We start from the raw sequence: 18,898 nt of genomic DNA, 5'->3' as shown, positions 1-18,898 counted from the left end.
AACATCTTTCATGGTTCACTGTTAAAGGCTGTACACAAAACACTCCTCTTAAGTACCATACACACATACATATACACACGGTGCTTCTTTGTGTCTATACATGAGCAGAGCGCATTGTCACACCCAAGAAACTCTGTACAGGAGTCAGAGGCTTAAATCTCAGACTAGTCCTGTGTCCAGGCCTATTACAGAAATGTTAAAAAGCAACCAGATACAGAGTGCAAATGAGGTGGGGAAAAAAAACAGTGTTACTTAAAACATTGTTTCTATCTCTGATAGTTAAGATGGAAATGAATAAAAGACTTCATTGTGTTTCTATCATTAAATGTGTTTTAATGGTTTGTTTGAGCGTGACCGTTTTTAGTGCTTAAGGAACTTAGATTTCGAGTGTTTTAGTAGCGTTCAAGCCAGTTAAACACATGGAAAAAGGAGAAGGACCCAGTGAAAGACAGGTAGTGTTCTAATGTTTTAAAGTACTTCATTGTTTGGGGTCTGACCTGTTAGGATATTAGCCATCTGTAAAAATAGTTAATAACAACCTTCCAAGAAAGACAAGGTGCCTTTTTAAAATGAACACAGTATTGTAGTAAACACAAATCTTTCTCATAGCATTACTTTTTTTAAACAACACTTTCAAATCTTTTTTTTTTTCCGTCAAAGTGACATTCATCCACAATAAATAAATTGATTTCTTTACAGTAATTATCGTAAACAGAATTGTGCAGAGGGAAGTTGCAAGCCTTATTGCATTTGATTCTGAACAGAGTCTAAATGTTTTGTAAGGTTCTGTGTGTTTCATTCCAAAGAGATCCAAATCTTTGTGAAATCACTGCACTGTTGATACTTGAGAACTAAACAAAGACCTTTGTGAAGTCCTGTTATGTTGATCTGGTATTTGAAAGCTAAGTGAATTACTTCAGCACGAGAGGTTCTGACCTTTCTGGCTGATCTTTCAGGCAGTTAATGGCAGGATTCAAGTTCAGTTACTGCCTGTTTGTAGAAATCTTTCTCTGATCTTGAAAAATAACAAAGTTCCTTGTTTGTGGGAGAGTCACCCTCTCACAAGGCTTCTTTGACGAGTACCGAGAGTCTCTTAAAAGCCTAAAAAAGAAAAAAACATTAATAAATAAATAAATGAAACGCAGGGTCTGGGAATTATAGTAAAAATTGAACTTGACGTGTTTGCATGTGTGTACGCATGTGTGTGTGAGAGAGAGAGTGTGTGTGTGTGTGAGAGAGAGTGTGTGTGTGTGTTTGTGTGTATTACCTCATCAATCTGTTGTGGTGTAGAGAGAGAGAAGGCGGCTCTAACGTACGGACATGGATCTGAACTATCAATGTTGAACACACCCCCCGGAACCAGAAGCACCTGGACACCAAATCAAAAACGACAACAACAACAACAATCATATGTAAATACATGCAGCATAACACATGCAAATAAAATCTAACGGCTGACAGTAGGATGCTGATCATTTAATGTTTTTTTTTGCAGGAGCCTTAATAGCGAGTACGCTGGGATGAACACGAGCCCGTAGCCAGTTACGCAGAGTTTCTGCGTCTCAAAAGCCCTCATTATTTGTTTGGGAATGAGGAAAATTACAGCAGAAAATCCCCAAATGTTAAGAGGCAGAACAGCTCTTTGTACTTGTCGCTCTTTTCAAAGGTTAAACCAGAAAATCAGCTGAATTGTGAATCAGCTCTGTGTGTGTGTCATGTCGTGTTGTTGTGTGTGTTGTGTGTGGTGTGAGTTTGTGAGTGTCTGTGTGTGTGGGAGGGGGACAAATCACTGTGACGCTGTGTATTATGGTTCATTTCCATACAGATTCAAACCTAATTTTCCCCAAACGCTCTTTAGCCGAGAGACCTGTTGAATGGTTTCTCCTCTTACTGATATTCATCGGTCATAATTGTGCCACACAGTGAAAAATACAAATCACTAATGGCCAAAGGAGAGAACGTGAGAGAACAGAGCAAGTATGCTCTGTACTTCTGAATGTATATCAGAATCGCACGCGTTTTAGAACTCTGTCATAGGAAAAGAAACACATATTTGTGGCTTTGTCTGCAGGTCAAACTGAGCGTAAATATATGTTTGTGTCTTGTACGTTAAACTAAGGCTTTGACGAGTAACCATTTTACTTGCCTCGAGATTAAAAAAAAAACAAAACAAAAAAAAGGCATGTTGGTGTGTGTGTGTGTGAATGTTAAGTCTCAAAAATGCTTTAAAGCTTCAAAGATGGGCGCTGTGTGTGTGTGTGCGCGCGCGCGGGTGCGTGTGTGTGTGTGTGAGAGAGTGATTTATGCACCTCTTTTTCCAAAGCTTTCTCCATGATGAGCTGCTGCGTGTCTTTGACGCCTTTCAGTTTGATCCACAGGAACATTCCGGCTGTCGGGGGGTGCCACTCCGCCACGTCTGCGGCGAGTGGACATATGCAAACAGGGAAACACACGGATAAGCGCGGGGAACAGCTGGGGCCGTGTTTCTGAGAACAATGCGACTCTTATGTCAGTTTCTGCTTAGGAAACCACACAACTGGAAATTTGCATCACTGTAAGTTTTAACACACTTGATTCAATTATTCAGGGGGTTTCTCTGGTTCTAGATTGACTCTCAGTGAGTGTGTGAGTGTCAGAGTACAAGGTTTTCATACACGATAGCTCTTCATTAGACAGGCGAACCCAGCAATGGCAATACCATTCCATTGTCCCTCAGCCATACATTTATACTTATGTATAAACATACTTAAGCGCATAAGTCCATAAACGGCAAAAACGATAAAGTCAAATCGAGCAAACTGGTCTAAAACTGTGCAAATCCGAGAGAGAAACAACCAGACCTGTGAGCCATTTCTCTGCCGAAGAGAGCATGGAATTGCGTTGCGTTCGATAAAACTCTATGACCCTGTGCAGAAGAGAATGATTTTATTTTTCTCAGAAACAAACAAACAAACAAACACCACCACCCCCAACAACAATAACAACAAAACAAAACACATGACAACATTTGCAAGAGCGTAAATAAGGATCTGCATTTAAAAATGAATGCAAAATAAAAAATGTTATAATAGAATTTTAACGTAACACATCAGTCAATCGAATCCCGAACAAGTAAACTATGTATTTTTTTTTACCATTGTCAGTAACATGGCAGAAAACAATTCTAAGCCTGCTTTAGGGTGTATTTATGTTTACATTCCAGACACCTGTAAAAAACAAAACAAAACAAAAAAAAAAACCCTCAGCTTAACTGTGTCATTTGTGAGGAGAGAGTCATACTGAAACAATGAGGGAGACAGGAAGTTGCACCGATGACAAAAACTGCAACAGGCACCATGACCTGACCTAAAACGCACTCACCCATCTATGTGGTTAAGAAACCCATTCTGACCCCAGTTATGTAGCAGCTGGGAAACCATCATCTACAGACACACAGAGGAAGAAAGAACAAAAAGAAAAAAAAAAGAAAAGAAAAGAAAAGGGAGACGTAACTTCACCATGGTCTGACAGAAATTCGAAATCAATGCACTTTAAATCATTTATAACATGAGAAACATTTTCAGAATTTACTCCAAAGACATGAGTCGTCCGTTTATATTTTTACGTGCTGGCAAGAGTGTTTATCTATTGAATGTCTTACAAATATTCAGTTTGTCTAAGTGTTTTCTGTTATCTATTAACAAATAAGTTTTATGATTAGCCTCTTGAGGAGTTCAAGGACTTCAGCTATCATGAGCTGAGCGGGAGATGAAAAGAAAATCTGAGAAAGAGAGAAAGAAAAACAGAGGGGGGCAAGAGACAGAGAGACAGAGAGAGAGAGAGAGAGAGCAGTCTTCTTTGCAGACACATTACTCAGCCAAAACAACACACTCATTTAAGCTCTAACACTTCTTTTCTCTCTCACACCCTGGTCCTGTGGATAGCACTGCGGTGAGAATAACTGCAGGTCATAGTCATTAACAGAACACTATCAGTGTGACTGTCACCCAGCACCTGTCAGTGAGAGGCCAGCACACATATATATATATATATATATATATAGCATGAAAGGGAAAGAGAGACAGAGACACAGACAGACAGAGAGAGAGTGTGCTTATGGGATGGTGAAGGTTTTGACAGTTACTAACCTGTGTAAACGTGCTGGTGTGCATGGTAGAAGCCTGGATGTGCAGAACTATTCTATCCACTAAAGGCTTTGGCCCTGTGACAAAACCAATCCGTAACCTACATACGCACACGCAGGCACACGCGTACACACACACACACACACACACACACACACACACACAGAGAGACAACAGAGTGATGAGTTCTGTGTCTAGTATGTAATAAATAACAGCAGCAGTTTACTTCTGGGAAAAACATACTGATTAAATATAACATTTTGTACCACAGGAAAGTAAATGCAAATCTTCAAATTTAAATAAACATGTGAACCTTTCTTTTTCATCTGAGGGGAATTTTCTGTGACAAGCATGAGTCATACATTCATTTGATAGCATGTAAATGAACACCACCAAACTTCAGCCACCTGGGATAGTATTACAGAGACACACGGACGCACGCACGCACACCCGCGTGCACACACACACACACACACACACACACACAAAGAAGAAAGAGAGCGAGAGGACTGAGCTTCCTGGATTTTGTATTGCTCAGTGGGACTAAAGGATTAAACAGATGCAAAGTGCTTCCCTAAACCACTTCAGTTTGGTGTGCTGAAGACACACACACACACACACACAAAACTTCCAGCACGACTGTTTGTTCCTTTAGTACTCCAGACCTTACCAGCTGTTTCAGCTGAGTCTACTGAATCTGTTGCCTGGAAATATAAATGATCTTAATTAACTTAGTTTATTCAGTGGCACAACAAACCCCATGATTATGGCAACAGTCCCCAAACACGCAGGCACTGCCATGCCCCAGCAACCAATCAGAAACGCCAGAACAGCCTCACATTCAGACAACAATCGTTACCCTGACGACAGAATCTTGGAGAAGGAGTCTGTCCTGATAATACGCCCATCAACATCCATGGAGAGGAACGTCGGGGCCCAAGGCTGAGAGCAGGCAAACGAGAACATCAGATGTTTCCGTCATTAGTCCCTTTTCAATTATAATTCTGAGCATTGTGAAAACAAATTAAGTTCATTCGGAGTTTCCGCAGACAGAGATAGTCCTAAGCCATTCACCTTTTGAAACTGGAGAAAGTAATAGGGGTCGTCTTCAATGATAAGTAAGTCGTACTTTTGCGCAAGCTGCAAGTGAGAATAAAATAGCATGTTTCATCAAAAAGAGCCCAAAACATATATCTCTGACCAAAAAGTCACAGAGCAATACAACAAATGTAATATTCAACCCTGTTCTTTTTTTTTTTGCATACTTTTCAAGGACAGCCACATACCTCATAAACTTCCTTCTTCCTCTCTAAGGTCATGGAGGCTCCTGTGGGATTTCCCCCATTGGGGATAGTGTAAAGAACTCTGGGAATAGTAGTTCCAGGCTTACGCGCGTCAGCCGGGTCCCACTGCGCCAGTATCTCTCTCAGGCCTTCGGGGATCATGCCATGCTGGTCACTGGGAACGTTAATGATGTTACAGCCCAGAGGCTGCAGCTGCACATCAAACACATTAAGATGAGAAAGGAGAACAGGGTGGTACACAGAAATGTGGTCTATTTTTGAAGGGGGAACCAGATGGTTTCTTACAGCTGCTAAGGTACCAGAATATGTCGGTGCATCAAGCAGAATATTATCTCCTGGATTCACCAGCATCTCAAACACCTGACAAATGACAAAAAAAAAAAAAGTTTGGGTTGCAGATAGATGCAAATATCTGCTCTGCCGTTTCAGACAGGCAATATCTAGGGATGATTTGCATCTGTCATCGACAATGATCCCAACAGTTTGTCAGAAGAGCATGATTACTCATACAACCATCAGTGTGTGTGTGTGTGTGTGTGTGTGTGAGAGAGAGAGACAGAGAGAGAGAGAGAGAGACAGAAAACAGAAGTGTGTGTTTATGATACACAGCATGGTACTGAAAATGAAGTCATAGACTCGGAGAACTACAGAAGGCGTACTTTGCATAACCCTTCCTGGCTACCGGTGGTGACGCACATTTCCATCTGGCCTCTCTCTGGGCTGTAGCCTGCCGTCGGAGGGTTGTGGAGGCTCCGCTGCAGCTCCTTCATCCAGGAGACCAGCTCTGGAATTCTGAGAAGACGTTACTAATTTTAAATCCCCTCAAATACACAGGGGACACGTCGAACATCACAGTGAGGCACTGAAATCCATATGCAGTACAGGATCATCTTTTAGCCAGTCACTCTACGTGACTGGTTTTCTAGGAACACACAAAACTGATTTTCTATGTCACTTCTTCGTCGAAAAAGGCCAAGGGACAAACAATACAGTCAGTTCTAAGACCAGAGCTGAACAACTTTAATATACAGTACTTTATAACTGCATGAACATGTGTTCTAAGAACAAAACTTTGACAGTTCTGCTAACATAAACGTACTTTATGGGCTGTGTGTCAGGAAGCTTACCCATAGGAGCCTGAGTATTGCAAAGCTCTCTTCATCACGGTCTCATCGAAAACAACCGGATTCCCGTTTTTCACATGGATGGTGGCAGATTTGAAGGGGAAAGTGTTGGGGTTTGGTGCACCCCCCGCAAGAGAGATCAGGGTAGGGGGTGAGCGCTGTTGCAGTTCAGCTTCACGAGGGTAGAGGACAGAGAAATGTATTCAGTAAACACTGCATATAAATAAGTAAAGTCATTCAGCTGCATTACTGGGCTAAAATTGAGGAGCCAGTTTAACAGAACTGCTTAAACACTGTTTTCTTAAAGATTAGTGAAACAATACTTAATCTCTCTCTCTTTTTTTGGTACTTTTTGTAACCTCTACGGCAGTCATTGGTTTAAAGCACATGTTCCCTTAAACGCACTGTCAATAATCCTAGACATGAATAAATCAAGAGAATCGTGGCTTACTTAAAATGCGAATGGGGGACGGTTTCCTTGCTGCGCTCACAGCAGTCAAAAACCTGGAGTAGTTCATCCTTAGACACGAAAGCACAATTAAAAATTAACTCTTCGACAGCTCAGGTTAATCCTGTCCTACGGGTTGTTGTCCTTAAACGTTACGCAAGCTTTACTTTCAACAGGTGGTATACTTCACAGTACATACAACGCATATTTGATATTTAACAAGATAATGCAAGCTGTCGGACTGAAAGAGATTTGGTCTGGTTCGTCATCGTGAAGTGGAGAGAGGACAGTTTTACTCAGGATGTCTTATGAAACTGTTAAGAGATCAACACCGTAACAACTGAGATTGACTTTAGAACTTATACAAGTTATCTGAATAGAGAAAGTTCTACACCGTATTTAAATAAATGCAGAAATGTTGGGGATCGAAGAACGACAAGCTATCCTTACTGTCATATCATTACAGCACATCTCAGAAAATAAACACACACTATCTTATCTTTTTTGAGGACCACGTTTATTTGACTGACCTTGCGTGTCTTGATCTGCGTTTTGAATGTGCTTCTGGGTAATGTAGTTTTCCCGTCCTTAGAATGCAAGGAAATGCTGAACACGTGGAACTACATTATCCATGTTTACCAGAGGGAGCAGCACAAGCACGACCCAGTAAATGTTGACGGTACTGTGGCTAGCTAGTTAACACAGTTGTATTTTAGGGCGAATGTTTCTTTCCTATTCTTTCCGATGAGATGATTTAATAACGTTAACAGGGACATTTCAGTGTTTACTCAGAGAAGCTTCGCATCGTGTTTACTTGGCAGCGCCACGAAGAGAGTTGTTTGTACGTTGCTGCAAGCTAGCTAGATAGTTGGCTGACTAAGTTGTTGTTATGGTGCCGTCCAGTTAAGCCATATTTATTCAGATTTTTTTGCTGTTGGATTTGATGTAGGTTTTGTTCGCCATATCTGCTTCGATTGATCGTTTGCTATATTTTCTAAATTTTACTCCTAGCAGTCAAGCTAGATGTTTAAATCTGAACGCCGGTGATTTGGTATTCTGTAACGATGAGATCCATTTCACCCCGTAACAGTAATCAGTAATTATCAAAATATACCAGTATAGTCGCTAATCTTCAGGACCGGGCGGAGAAGTCAATGGGGAAAAGGAGAGACGCAATTCATCCCAGGTTTATTGTAGGTAAGTGCTTTACAAACGAATGCTCTCAAATAGACCTGAAGAAGTGACATAGGCCAGGTTGAAGTGTGCCATCTGCGTTTGTTCCCTTTCCATGTTGTATTCGCAATTTGAAGTAGAAACATAAAGAATTCACATAGACCTGTTTTTGACTGTTCTTCAGTGATCAGAATGCATTGCTCTTTGTTGCACACAGAAAAATCCACAAGACAGAAAAGATCAGTTAGCTTGTGCAACACGTAGTGAAAAAGCTGGACGTGCTGGGGTTTGTGTGAATTCTGAGTTAATAATACAAATCCAGACAAATTCTCTCACATTGTACTCACCCAACGAATGAGTTGTCTCTATCACTGTGTATCAGAATCAGCCCTAGCTGGATTTTACTGGGTTCCAGTTTATATCAAAAGATTTTACAATGCACTGTCCTTGAACTGCTACCGACTTTGGAACATGACTGCTGAGCCTACGCACTGTGGGTCTAAATACGAAAATTCTCCTCTCCTTTGTCCCAGGAGATGGGGATGAAACAGGGGTTTACAACGCTCACAAGAAGAAACATAAAAAACACAAGAAGCACAAAAAGAAGCACCATCGTGACGATGGCCACAGTTTCTCCTCAGAGGCGCTGGAGTCCGACTCCGGCATCGTTGTGAAACCTCCTCAGCTTAAACTGAAGATCAAACTGGGAGGACAGACTCTGGGCACTAAGAGGTAAACCCTGTGAACCAACAAAATCTGGAAATAATTTCTCGTGATCTGGAAATGATTTTGTCAAATGGTAACAGACAAGCAGTCATGTCATTTAAACCATTAGCCATAATAAGCGGGGTTTTTTTCCTCCTCTCCGTTGCACAGTGTGCCAACCTTCACCGTGGTCCCCGATGCGCTACGCCGCCCGTCCCCTTTGATGATTGTAGATGATGACGACGACGACGATGATGACGATGAAGATGAAGATGATGACGAAGAACCATCAGAGGGAGTTCCCATTGAACAGTACAGGGCTTGGTTGGGTAAGTTTATGTTATTTTTTAGAACTTATTCAGAACCCTTCACCGAGACACACTGTCAACATATGTCAGAGGGTCTATATAATTCTGTTTGTGTGTTCCGCACCAGATGAGGACAGTAACCTGGACCCATCTCCACTGCCCGACATGGACCCTGACTCCCCGCTGGAAGGCCCGATGGATGAGGAGGAGAAATGGCTGGAAGCTCTGGAGAAGGGAGAGCTGGACGACAACGGAGAACTTAAGAAGGAGATTGATGAGTCTTTACTCACAGCCAGACAGGTAAAGTGGAGCCTAAGTGAGATTCTATTGCATTTTACTGCCATTTCAGCAATGGAAAATATGATATGCTGACACAGTTGGCTTCAGGCACAAAGCCTGAGAAATACCTCAGACTGTACTAATTATATTTTTGTTTGTGGACTTGCGAAGTGATGCGGCTTAGAACTCGGGCATTGATTCTTCTTCTTTGGCTAAACAAATCCAGTTCGCGCCAGTCTGTCCTTCGCATCACACGTACAAGACCAAACAAGCCGTCGTAAAACGTTTTTTTTTTTTTCTCGATTTTTCTCCGCATCAGAAAGCACTCCTGCACAAGCAACAGACCCAGCCTCTCCTGGAGCTGCCAATGGGCTACAAGGAGAAGGAGCTGACCGCGGAGATGATGCAGAAACGGGAGGAGAGGGCCCGCAAGAGACGCCTGCAGGCCGCCAAGAAGGCGGAGGAGAACAAGAACCAGACCATTGAGAGGCTGACCAAGACCAGCAAGGCCAAGATCAAGAGCATGAGGGAACGCAAGTCCAAACAGACCCAGTGCCCCATGGTCCGTTACTGCGACTCCGCCCGGGGCGCCGCCGTCTCCTACCCGGCCGGCGTGCCGACCCCTACCCCCGCGCCCCCGCGTCCCTCGCCTCCTGCCCCCGTCAGCTGCGGGGTGTCCGGATGTACCAACCTGAAGAGATATGCCTGCTCCAAGACGGGTGTTCCCCTGTGTAGCCTTGAGTGCTACAGGAAAAACCTGCTGCTTGTGGAGAGTGCAGCTTAAGCCTTTTTTCTTTTCTTTTTTTTTTTTTTTTTTTCTTTTCTTTTGTCTGTCCGACGTTTTCTTTTTTTGGAGAGCTTTTTATTTTTCTCTCTGGGCTAATCGAATTCCCAATGGTTTGAAGTGGTTATGTTTCGAATTGCTGTTGCAAGAGCACACATCAAAGCCCAAGTAAAGTTTATGTTTCGGGTACTTGCTACTCCAATCCTTAAAGGACTGAATTATGTTTCACGACAAAAACCGTTGTTTAAAATCAGTGCACTGGGTGAACTAGACTTGATGTATTTATTTGGCATGTTTTATTTGGTTTAGACTATGTAAGCTTTCAACAGAACAGTTTTATTTTTCTAAGAAGACTGAAAATAAACTGCCACATGTATACTCTAGAGAAATTAAGAGGGTGTGGTGAGTCTTATTACAGTTGGGCTGCTTCTTTCTTCAAAGTCATTAAAGTCAAATTAACACTGCGTAACATCGTGTCTCGATGCAGTGTTCATGAGAAATTAAAAAACAGGAGAACTCGGAACACAATTAAATAATTTGTTTTATTAGCTTATGACTCTGCTGCCTCGTTAAACCGTTTCGATACATCTCTTCACTAAAGTGCGGATTGATCGCATTCGATCTGCCTGCGTTTGTTTAATGCAAAATGTAACTCGCACTTTAGACTGGACAGATTTCATACAAAAAAAACCTCACGGAATGCGTACATCTTAAATAGAATACAAAACGTGTTATTCTTTTCCCGTTCACATAAAAAGTAGCAGAGTGAGACAGTAACAAAACCAGTTTGGATTTCAGTCTGGCAAACAATGATGCATTAGTGTACACCTCCACTGCAGCACTGACTTGCATGTTAGGCAATGACAGTCACATTTGGTAAGGCTCTGTAATGAAAGGTCACTTACGTTGTATCGTCAGCACCGAACATTATCAACGTCTTTTTTGCATAGTGAAAATGAGAGGGGCTGGACCAGTTGCCCTGCTTAAGTAACTATGCCCTTTTAAAAGATCCAGCTGAGGTAAAACAGTTTTACCAACTCCCCAATGCCATATCTGATTGGCTGAGAGGAGTCCTCTGAAAACCAATCGGATGGCCAGCAGAGCACAACCTAGTCTGAGCAGTGTGTCAGTTCAAGTCCATTGGCATATCTAGACTGCGTAATTTGTCTGGGTTCTCAGCCAGTCGATGGCAGTCATCCGGCTCCAAGGTTAAATTCAGACAATCACTTCTTTTCCACTTCGGGGTGAATTACTGAATGGGCTTTAAGTCATTTGGAATGTTTCCTTGACTCTTTTCCATGTCAGGGATAATAGGAGCCCTGTGGCTTGTGGGAAATAGGCTGAATGAAAACTTGGAGCCCGGAATTGTGCCATACAACTGCCAGTTATGTACTGTTATAAGTCAGTTCGCACACACACACACACACACACACACATTCCCTGAAACATCACAAGGCTAAGCCGAAAGACAGCCTGAAGGCCATCTCCACGGGAACCTCTGCCACGGAATCATGGAAACACACGTAGAATTCCTGAGGGACAGGTTCTAGAAGCATCCGTCTGAAACAACAAACAACAAAGGAGTACCTTCAGTGCATGTGGAAAATCTATTCTGATATTTTCCATTGTGCGTGCGTGCGTGTCTGTGTGCGCGTTGGTGAATTTAAACAAGAAGCGGTGATTTATACATATTTACAGATTACAGGGGGTAAAAGGAGGCTGTTTGACTACTGAGTGATGAAAATGTTTGCTTTCAGGACGTCATGGAAAATAAGCAAACAAAGCAAAAAAAAAAAAAGGGGGGGGGGGGGGGGGGATATAAATAAATAAATAAATAAAATAAAAATAAGAAACCCCAAAACGGACAGCTTGGATATAGAGGCATTCTTCTGATAGATGGCTGTTTATCCCTCCATTTTTGGTTTTGATTGCTTGGAAACCAAAGCCCCAGCTGTTTGTCATCCCAGTTCACCCAGACTGACTGTTCAGGTTTGCGAAGCTGGTTTTTTTTTGTTTTTCTTTTTTCCCTTTGGAGAGATTTATTTCCTTAAGTCTAAAGCAGAGCGGCTTTTACAGAGGCTGCTCTTAAAAAAAAAAAAAAAAAAAAAAAAAAAAAAAGCAATGCTTTTCTCACGTACTTAAACGCTCAGCCAAGAATGATGCCTGCGTTAAACATCTCAATATTACATTTACTCGCTTAAACTGATGCTTTTGTCTGGAGCCACTTTCACAGTTCTCACTTTCGATAGCTGACGTTATGCGCTTCCGGAACATTCCAAGAACCTTGGAATGTGCCTTGATCAGGGATTAACAATGGCGTTGAACCATTATGCTTGGGGTTTGAAATCAAAACCTCCTGTTACGTAAGCTTCTCCGTTACCGCTAACGTTCATTCGTTAACATGTATTAAACACCGTTGCTTAGCGACAACAGAGGGAGTTCAACCTGAAGCGGATTTTGGGGCCCTTGTTGGGGTGCAGCCGAACCGCAGTCACGTACCCTATAACCCAGTAGGTCATTGTGGGCGCTGGCTTCTTCTGGTCGGTCCAGTTCTCAGGTTTACACTGGAAGAGAATCCCGTGTTCTTTAACTGGACCGAGGCCACCAGCTCGCTGTGGTCTGTCGGCACCGCGCCTGTCCTGTTTAGATAATGACACACACAGGATATGCAGAGATGCAGAGAATAGTGGGAAGCAGTACAAAAGTCATGACTCACATTCACATTAACATGGCTATACAAACCGCACACCACACACACATACACACACACACAACAGACTGATAGACGTGAAGGCTTCACATTATACAAATGCTGTAAGCTATTGCTCTGGACACTTGGCTTCATACTCTCTCTCTCTCTCTCTCTCTCCCCCTCTCTCACACACACAGACAGAATATTGCCAGGAAACTACAAAAATTCACAAACTGCTCCTGGTGTCTTGGCAATCACAATCATACACACACGTACTCTCACACACACACACACACATTCACACACACAGATGCCAAAATTCTTCACAGATATGCAAACCTTCATAATCTAAACACAATCATTACAAAAATGCTCTCTCACTCACTCTCCCACACACACACACACACACACACACACACACACACACACTCACCCTGGGCGGCAGGCTCTGCTGAAAGGCAGCCCTAATGGACAGGCAGCAGTGGTGGAAGTTACGGATGAGCTGCGGATGGATGGAGCCGCTGAGCTGGGCCACCTCCCTGTGGGTGGGGGCGATAAAGATGCCCTGTACTGTCTCCATCAACACGTAGTGGAAAAGAGTGTTCTCCACGCCGGCAGTCAGCCTGGGGGGGGGGGGGGGGGGGGGGGCGGTGAGAGAGAGAGAGAGAGAGAAAGAGAAGCAATAGATGAGGACCACACATGACACGAATACGCACGTATTCACGCGCTCGGAGCTGGCGAACCAACGCTGCTGCTGAGGAGAGACACACATGCGTGCATGGCTGCATGTGCACATGCACACGGATAACTCCTTAAACGCAAATAGATGTGGTTACGTTTTAAAGAGAGAGCGGTTACTTCATCAGCATTGCACATATCCAAACATGTGCGTGCACACACACACACACACACACGCACACACATTTTCAGAGACGCTCTCTTGGCAACTGCATCAACGAGAATGAACAAGAGAGAGATAGAGAGAGAGAGTAAAAGAGAGAGAGAGAGAGAGAGAGAGAGAGTAGAAACAGAGATATTATTGAATTTGCACTACAAGCGCACAGACACACACGCAACAACCATGATGTCAACACCGAACACACAGAATAAAGCCACTAAACCAGCAGCTCATGCGCATGTATATATTAGAGGGAATTATGGCAGAGAACGAACGAAACCCAACCCAAACTCAGCTCTCCTATTACAACTAATGAGTTACATGATTTGATACGAAAGAAGGAAGTAAAATTACAAAAAGAAAAAAAAAAAAAAGTGACGCGGGGTCCAGGCATGTTTAGCTCATTTGGCTTCTGTTGATTGGATCCAGGGTTTTTGCAATAATCCAACGATGATTCATTAAACCTTATCTGATTACAGCTCCGTTTTATGTAAGGAATCACAAGTGCCAAGGATAAATTGAAGACAAACTCACAAACACACATACTCATATGTTTGTCTTTATCTCTTAGTGGGGGTTTCCCGTGGATTTCTATTTTAAAGTGACTAAAGATTAATAACTTGATCTTGATTTTAGTGAAGTGTAACTAAAGATTCTTTTTGGCACATTTTGTTTGGGAAAAAAAAATCTTTAAAAAAAATACAAAAAACCTAAAAAAGGCAAGCATCCTAAAAAGCCTGACGGTTGTCAGATGTTTATCCCCTCATGGGGACATTTGGTCCACTCAGTACCACAAAATATGGTACACACACATCACACACACACACACACACACACATACACACAGACACACACAGACACACACAGACACACACACACACACAGACACAGACACATCACACACACACACAGCATGGACTCACTTGAGGGCGCTCTGCATGTCATCAGTCTCTCTCTCAGTCAGGCTCTTCCTCAGGGAGCCCAGGTAGAAAGGGTTTGGATGCTTCAGCCTGGGGATCTGAGCACACAAGAGACATATTCATTTATGACTGTGCACAAAATAAGAGCGTCTCTCTGGGCAAGGCCTCCAAAGTTCGAAAGACGAACCCGGCGAAATGGAGAACCAGCCCTGACGACGATGAACTATGTGACTCTGCAGCACCAGTGTAACCTCTCGTTAAGTTTTAATCCTAGTCTGCTTATGAGATTGGGATTTAAGACTGCACTTCCAGTGATTAAGCGTACACCTAACCCGAGGGGCTGTTTTTCCGACCGCGTGTGGCGTGTGTCGACCCGCTGCTGCGTCTTTCTCTCCCCCCTCGTCTGTCTTTCGTTTGTGCGCTTGAAAACCGGGTTTTTCGGCTGGGGGATCAATGAAGTATGTACTATCTGAACTTCTGGAAACTCTGCGCAGTGAAACAATTACGCCGGATCTGCTCTGGATCTACCCAAAAAATCTCCCAGCACTCAAGAGCTCAAACAGCCATTACAGCGAGAGAGGCACTTTCCACTCTCTCTCTCTCTCTCTCTCTCTCTCTCTCCCTCTCCCTCTACCTCTCTCTCTCTCTCCCTCTCTCCGTCCCAGGGTTTATGTATTAGAAAGACTAAACCAGGCAGCTTGTCCAATAAAACTAAAGTCAGGGCGCATAAATCATAAAGAAACAATGACTAGACTTGATTCGCAGCCATGGCTCTGGACGCTTCTATGTATGCATCGAGTGGAAATCGAAGGAAAATCTGAGAGTCAGAGAGCGATTGAGAAAGCGTTTTCTCATTCCCAGTGAACCCTTCTCTCGTAAAGCGAACGCTTCAAGTTGAAGCCCAGAAGAGCCAGAGGGGAGCATGTTTCATATTTAATTTTACTTATAATATAAACTCTCTGTTAATTTCTTTCACGCCGTCACAGAAAAAATCCTGCACGGTCATAGAGGTGAACGCTACCAGAGCCGTCGTTTTGTTGCTCGTAACCGAGTTCTTACCACAGATACACTGAAGAAGTAACCGTTGAATAGAGGAGACTCTACATCCACATGAAAGCTAAATACAATGGCGGTAATAGAACACAGCGGTTGGAACTGAGAGTTTGTACCTTAAAGAGACCTCCGCTTCCTGCACTACCATCTGAGCCCCCCGAACCCAAAGAGTCTCGTCGGGCGCCGGGCAGTCTGCGGGCGGAGTCTGGGGTGGAGTGCGGGCTCGGCCCGGGCCCCTCCCCCTGGCCCTCGCTCCCGCTGTCCGACAGGCTCCTCTGCGGACTGGGGCGCCGCCCACGCAGGGCCGACGCCGCCTCCCCAAACAGGCTACGCCCCCCCCCTCGCCCTCCGGGGGAGGCGGAAGACGGCTTGATGGCACCGGCCAGCCGGCTGAGAACGGGGGAGCTGCCAATGGCGTCCAGCCGGTCGCGCCCGGCGGCGGCAGGCAGGAACCAATCGGCACACGAGAGGCAAGGGGTGGGCGGAGCCGCGAGGCGCTCCTCGATGCCGGCGTCCAGCCCCTCCAGCTGAAGCAGGGTGGCCTTGACTTGGTCCACGTAGACGCAGTCTGGCCCCGGGGAGCCCTGAGCGGGAGACGCACAACCTCCGGCCTCCAGTAACACACACTGCATGAAGTGTCTCTGAGAGAGAGAGAGAGAGTGGAGGAGGAGAGAAAAGAAAAGTAAGTGTTTCGGCGGGTGGTGCTGATTCCACGCAATAGGAATGCGCACTATTACAATAGCAATAAACGGAGCAGCGGGGAGACCAAGCGATGGAGGGCTACTAGGAGGAGACTGGGGTCTGACACAACACCATTCATCACAGTACAGACTAATGCACGCGCACACACGCACACGCACGCGCACACACGCAATACGGTGTGTTTGGATAAAAAATACATCAGCATTAGTAACAATATTATGTTTCTGTGTCAGACCTTTGCTTGGCCAAAGCTTTATTTATGTGTGGTTAAAAAGTGGACACGCAGAACCTGAGGCTATGCCGGTGCTAGTCAGAACAGACTTAACAGACAGACTGACTCGCCTCATATTAAAGAACAAAACAGTGGCCAATGTTTCCAGGTTGCTAGATGAGTGGCAAGCCAAATTAATGACCTCATCTTCATGTACATGAACACACACACACACACACACCCACCCATGATGCTTAGAACTATACATTTACATTTATATTTATTCATTTAGCAGATGCTATTATCCAAAACGACTTCCAAGTGAGGCATAACACAAACCAAGCATGTAACTGTTGAGTTAGGTTCGGCTAGGTTCAGTATCAGGCCAGATACTACAGCTATAAAACCAATACCAGTCAGCAAAGTGAACGCTCTAGTTTGGATTTAAGGCGGTTTCCCAAACCCAAACGGTTCTGTGGCCTCACCAGTCCCACGATGAGGAGGAAGTAGCGGCCCTGGGGCTCGCTGTAGCCCAGCCGCGTGACCAGGGGGCTGGGCTGAGATCGTCTCTGTGGAAACACCTCCCTCCAGACCACCAGCTGTCCCACCCGCTGCTCCGAGGCCAGTGGCAGGAGGCAGTAATGTTGACAGTACAGGCAGACGTCTAACAGGTCCTCCTTAGGCAGGTGGTTCGCTATCAAATAGCCCTGCGGGGAGGGGGGGGGGGTTAGCCGGACACATGGAAATACGTAGGCACGCACGCATATGCATGTTACTCATGTGTAAACACAACACGAAAAATATTTACAAACAAAAACATATGAGAACACGTGTAAACAAACTACACGTCTGTGCATTGCGTAACTAAAGAGTAATCACCCAATACACAGACCGGTTAATATCTACGACTTTAACATGTAAAAATGACGCACGCTCATCACCAGTAAAGAGGAGCAAAATGGCAAACGCGAGTATCAATGCGAACGACAGTCTTATGTTGCGAATGATGGCGTGAGTGCTCTAAAAACAGACATGACTTAAAAGCATCGATCGAGCTGGAAAACCTGGAAGCTATTCGCATCTTAGTCCTTTTCTCAGCTCTAAAACCTCCGATTCATTTTTTAATCGAGGGCGTGATAATTATCAGATGTGTTTGAATGTGATGAAAGCTGTGGACCTCCAGACGCAGGACCGGGGAGACTCTGGCCTTTAACAGGAAGGGGAGGGGTTTTGGGGTTCGATAGCATACGGATGCATACAGTCACAGCCGACAACACGCTACAGACAGCCGTTAATGACAGTCGTTTAGGACAGTGTTCTTCACTGGCTTTTCTCGCTCTCTCCTGATGTCTGATTTCCCGCACACTGAACAGCAGATGGGGGGGATTAGTGGAACTGAATCAGCCACTTCAACAGTTCATTAATCATTAAACGTGTTCGCTTGTTCAGCAGATGGCTTGCAATTTGAGTGATGAAAAGGGAACAACGTAGTAAAAAAAAACTATTTAAAAAGAAATGCACATATAATCTATCACTTGATACACGCAGGAAAATTCACTTGGCGTTTGACAGAGTGACTTTGGGGATTCCGATAACCTGACGCTGGTAATGGCAAAATATGAGCATATTCAACAGGACTCTGTCGTATGTGAAACTCACCTTATAGAACAGACAGGAACCCAGAATGACGTACAGACGCCTCATGCCATAAAAATCTTCAGACTGTTGAGAGAGAGAGAGAGAGGGGGAGAGATTATGTGGTTATTAGTTTTCTACAAGAAAAAATTCAACATGATAAAATCATATCAACTAAAAGACAATGTAATCAGTATAAAAAGGTATATGCATAAGCTGAATATTTTATCTCACCATATCACCAAAATCTGAAGACTCAAAGTCGGAGAGAACTGTATCAATTTCAACCTGTGAGCAGACAGAGATGTGAGAGATGGTTATTTACAGTGCAAACCGATAAATGCAACATTCAGGATGAATTCAGTAAATAAATAAATCAATTATAACTGTTCTTGGTTAAAAGTGATCAACAAAAAACTAACCTAAGCATGATTAAAACACAGTTAAAAAAAGACAAACACACAAAGAACAAAACTGTCAGACTGACTTTCAAACACGTGACCAGCGGGGGGCAGCACTGAGCAGAGTAAGACAGCAT

At 43.9% G+C, this 18,898-nt stretch overlaps 3 protein-coding genes across 3 annotated transcripts in view; 1 reads left to right on the top strand and 2 right to left on the bottom strand.

The window, feature by feature from the left end:
• Positions 1–322: 322 nt before the first annotated feature.
• Positions 323–7,118, bottom strand: aadat (aminoadipate aminotransferase). The gene is made up of 13 exons (XM_030779942.1): positions 7,004–7,118; positions 6,556–6,724; positions 6,088–6,220; positions 5,714–5,788; positions 5,411–5,620; positions 5,199–5,264; positions 4,984–5,066; positions 4,128–4,224; positions 3,361–3,422; positions 2,841–2,905; positions 2,310–2,416; positions 1,268–1,369; positions 323–1,101 (listed from the first exon to the last, which is right to left on the bottom strand). Exons 1-13 carry the CDS (start codon positions 7,068–7,070, stop codon positions 1,060–1,062), a joined length of 1,278 nt encoding a protein of 425 aa, XP_030635802.1. The 5' UTR covers positions 7,071–7,118; the 3' UTR covers positions 323–1,059.
• Positions 7,119–7,703: 585 nt separating this feature from the next.
• On the top strand, positions 7,704–10,630 carry ino80b (INO80 complex subunit B). Its single transcript, XM_030780273.1, has 5 exons — positions 7,704–8,197; positions 8,707–8,905; positions 9,050–9,207; positions 9,314–9,486; positions 9,785–10,630. Exons 1-5 carry the CDS (start codon positions 8,155–8,157, stop codon positions 10,247–10,249), a joined length of 1,038 nt encoding a protein of 345 aa, XP_030636133.1. The 5' UTR covers positions 7,704–8,154; the 3' UTR covers positions 10,250–10,630.
• Positions 10,631–11,697: 1,067 nt separating this feature from the next.
• intu (inturned planar cell polarity protein) overlaps positions 11,698–18,898 on the bottom strand; it is a 21,240-nt gene continuing 14,039 nt past the window's right edge. The window contains exons 9-16 of the mRNA XM_030780869.1: positions 18,595–18,648; positions 18,385–18,447; positions 17,211–17,432; positions 15,929–16,453; positions 14,763–14,857; positions 13,375–13,564; positions 12,749–12,888; positions 11,698–11,809 (exon numbers count right to left, since the gene is read on the bottom strand). Coding sequence (XP_030636729.1) covers positions 11,698–11,809; positions 12,749–12,888; positions 13,375–13,564; positions 14,763–14,857; positions 15,929–16,453; positions 17,211–17,432; positions 18,385–18,447; positions 18,595–18,648 — 1,401 coding nt within the window. The remainder of the gene's footprint in view (positions 11,810–12,748; positions 12,889–13,374; positions 13,565–14,762; positions 14,858–15,928; positions 16,454–17,210; positions 17,433–18,384; positions 18,448–18,594; positions 18,649–18,898) is intronic.

The sequence above is a fragment of the Chanos chanos genome, chromosome 7, assembly GCF_902362185.1.
Source record: "Chanos chanos chromosome 7, fChaCha1.1, whole genome shotgun sequence".
NCBI lineage: Eukaryota > Metazoa > Chordata > Actinopteri > Gonorynchiformes > Chanidae > Chanos > Chanos chanos.
Note: the sequence above shows the minus strand (reverse complement) of the source record. Positions and strands in the feature narration are given on the sequence as shown.

What these genes read in the sequence shown, in the direction of transcription:
- aadat (XM_030779942.1), bottom strand. Translation starts at nt 7,070, where the DNA reads ATGAACTACTCCAGGTTTTTGACTGCTGTGAGCGCAGCAAGGAAACCG. An exon ending in GCCAGGAAGGGTTATGCAAA is followed by an intron (nt 5,789 to 6,087) that starts GTACGCCTTCTG and finishes GTCATTTGTCAG; the next exon opens with GTGTTTGAGATGCTGGTGAA. An exon ending in AGAAAGCTTTGGAAAAAGAG is followed by an intron (nt 1,370 to 2,309) that starts GTGCATAAATCA and finishes TTTGGTGTCCAG; the next exon opens with GTGCTTCTGGTTCCGGGGGG.
- ino80b (XM_030780273.1), top strand. Translation starts at nt 8,155, where the DNA reads ATGGGGAAAAGGAGAGACGCAATTCATCCCAGGTTTATTGTAG. An exon ending in TCATCCCAGGTTTATTGTAG is followed by an intron (nt 8,198 to 8,706) that starts GTAAGTGCTTTA and finishes CCTTTGTCCCAG; the next exon opens with GAGATGGGGATGAAACAGGG. An exon ending in CAGACTCTGGGCACTAAGAG is followed by an intron (nt 8,906 to 9,049) that starts GTAAACCCTGTG and finishes TCCGTTGCACAG; the next exon opens with TGTGCCAACCTTCACCGTGG.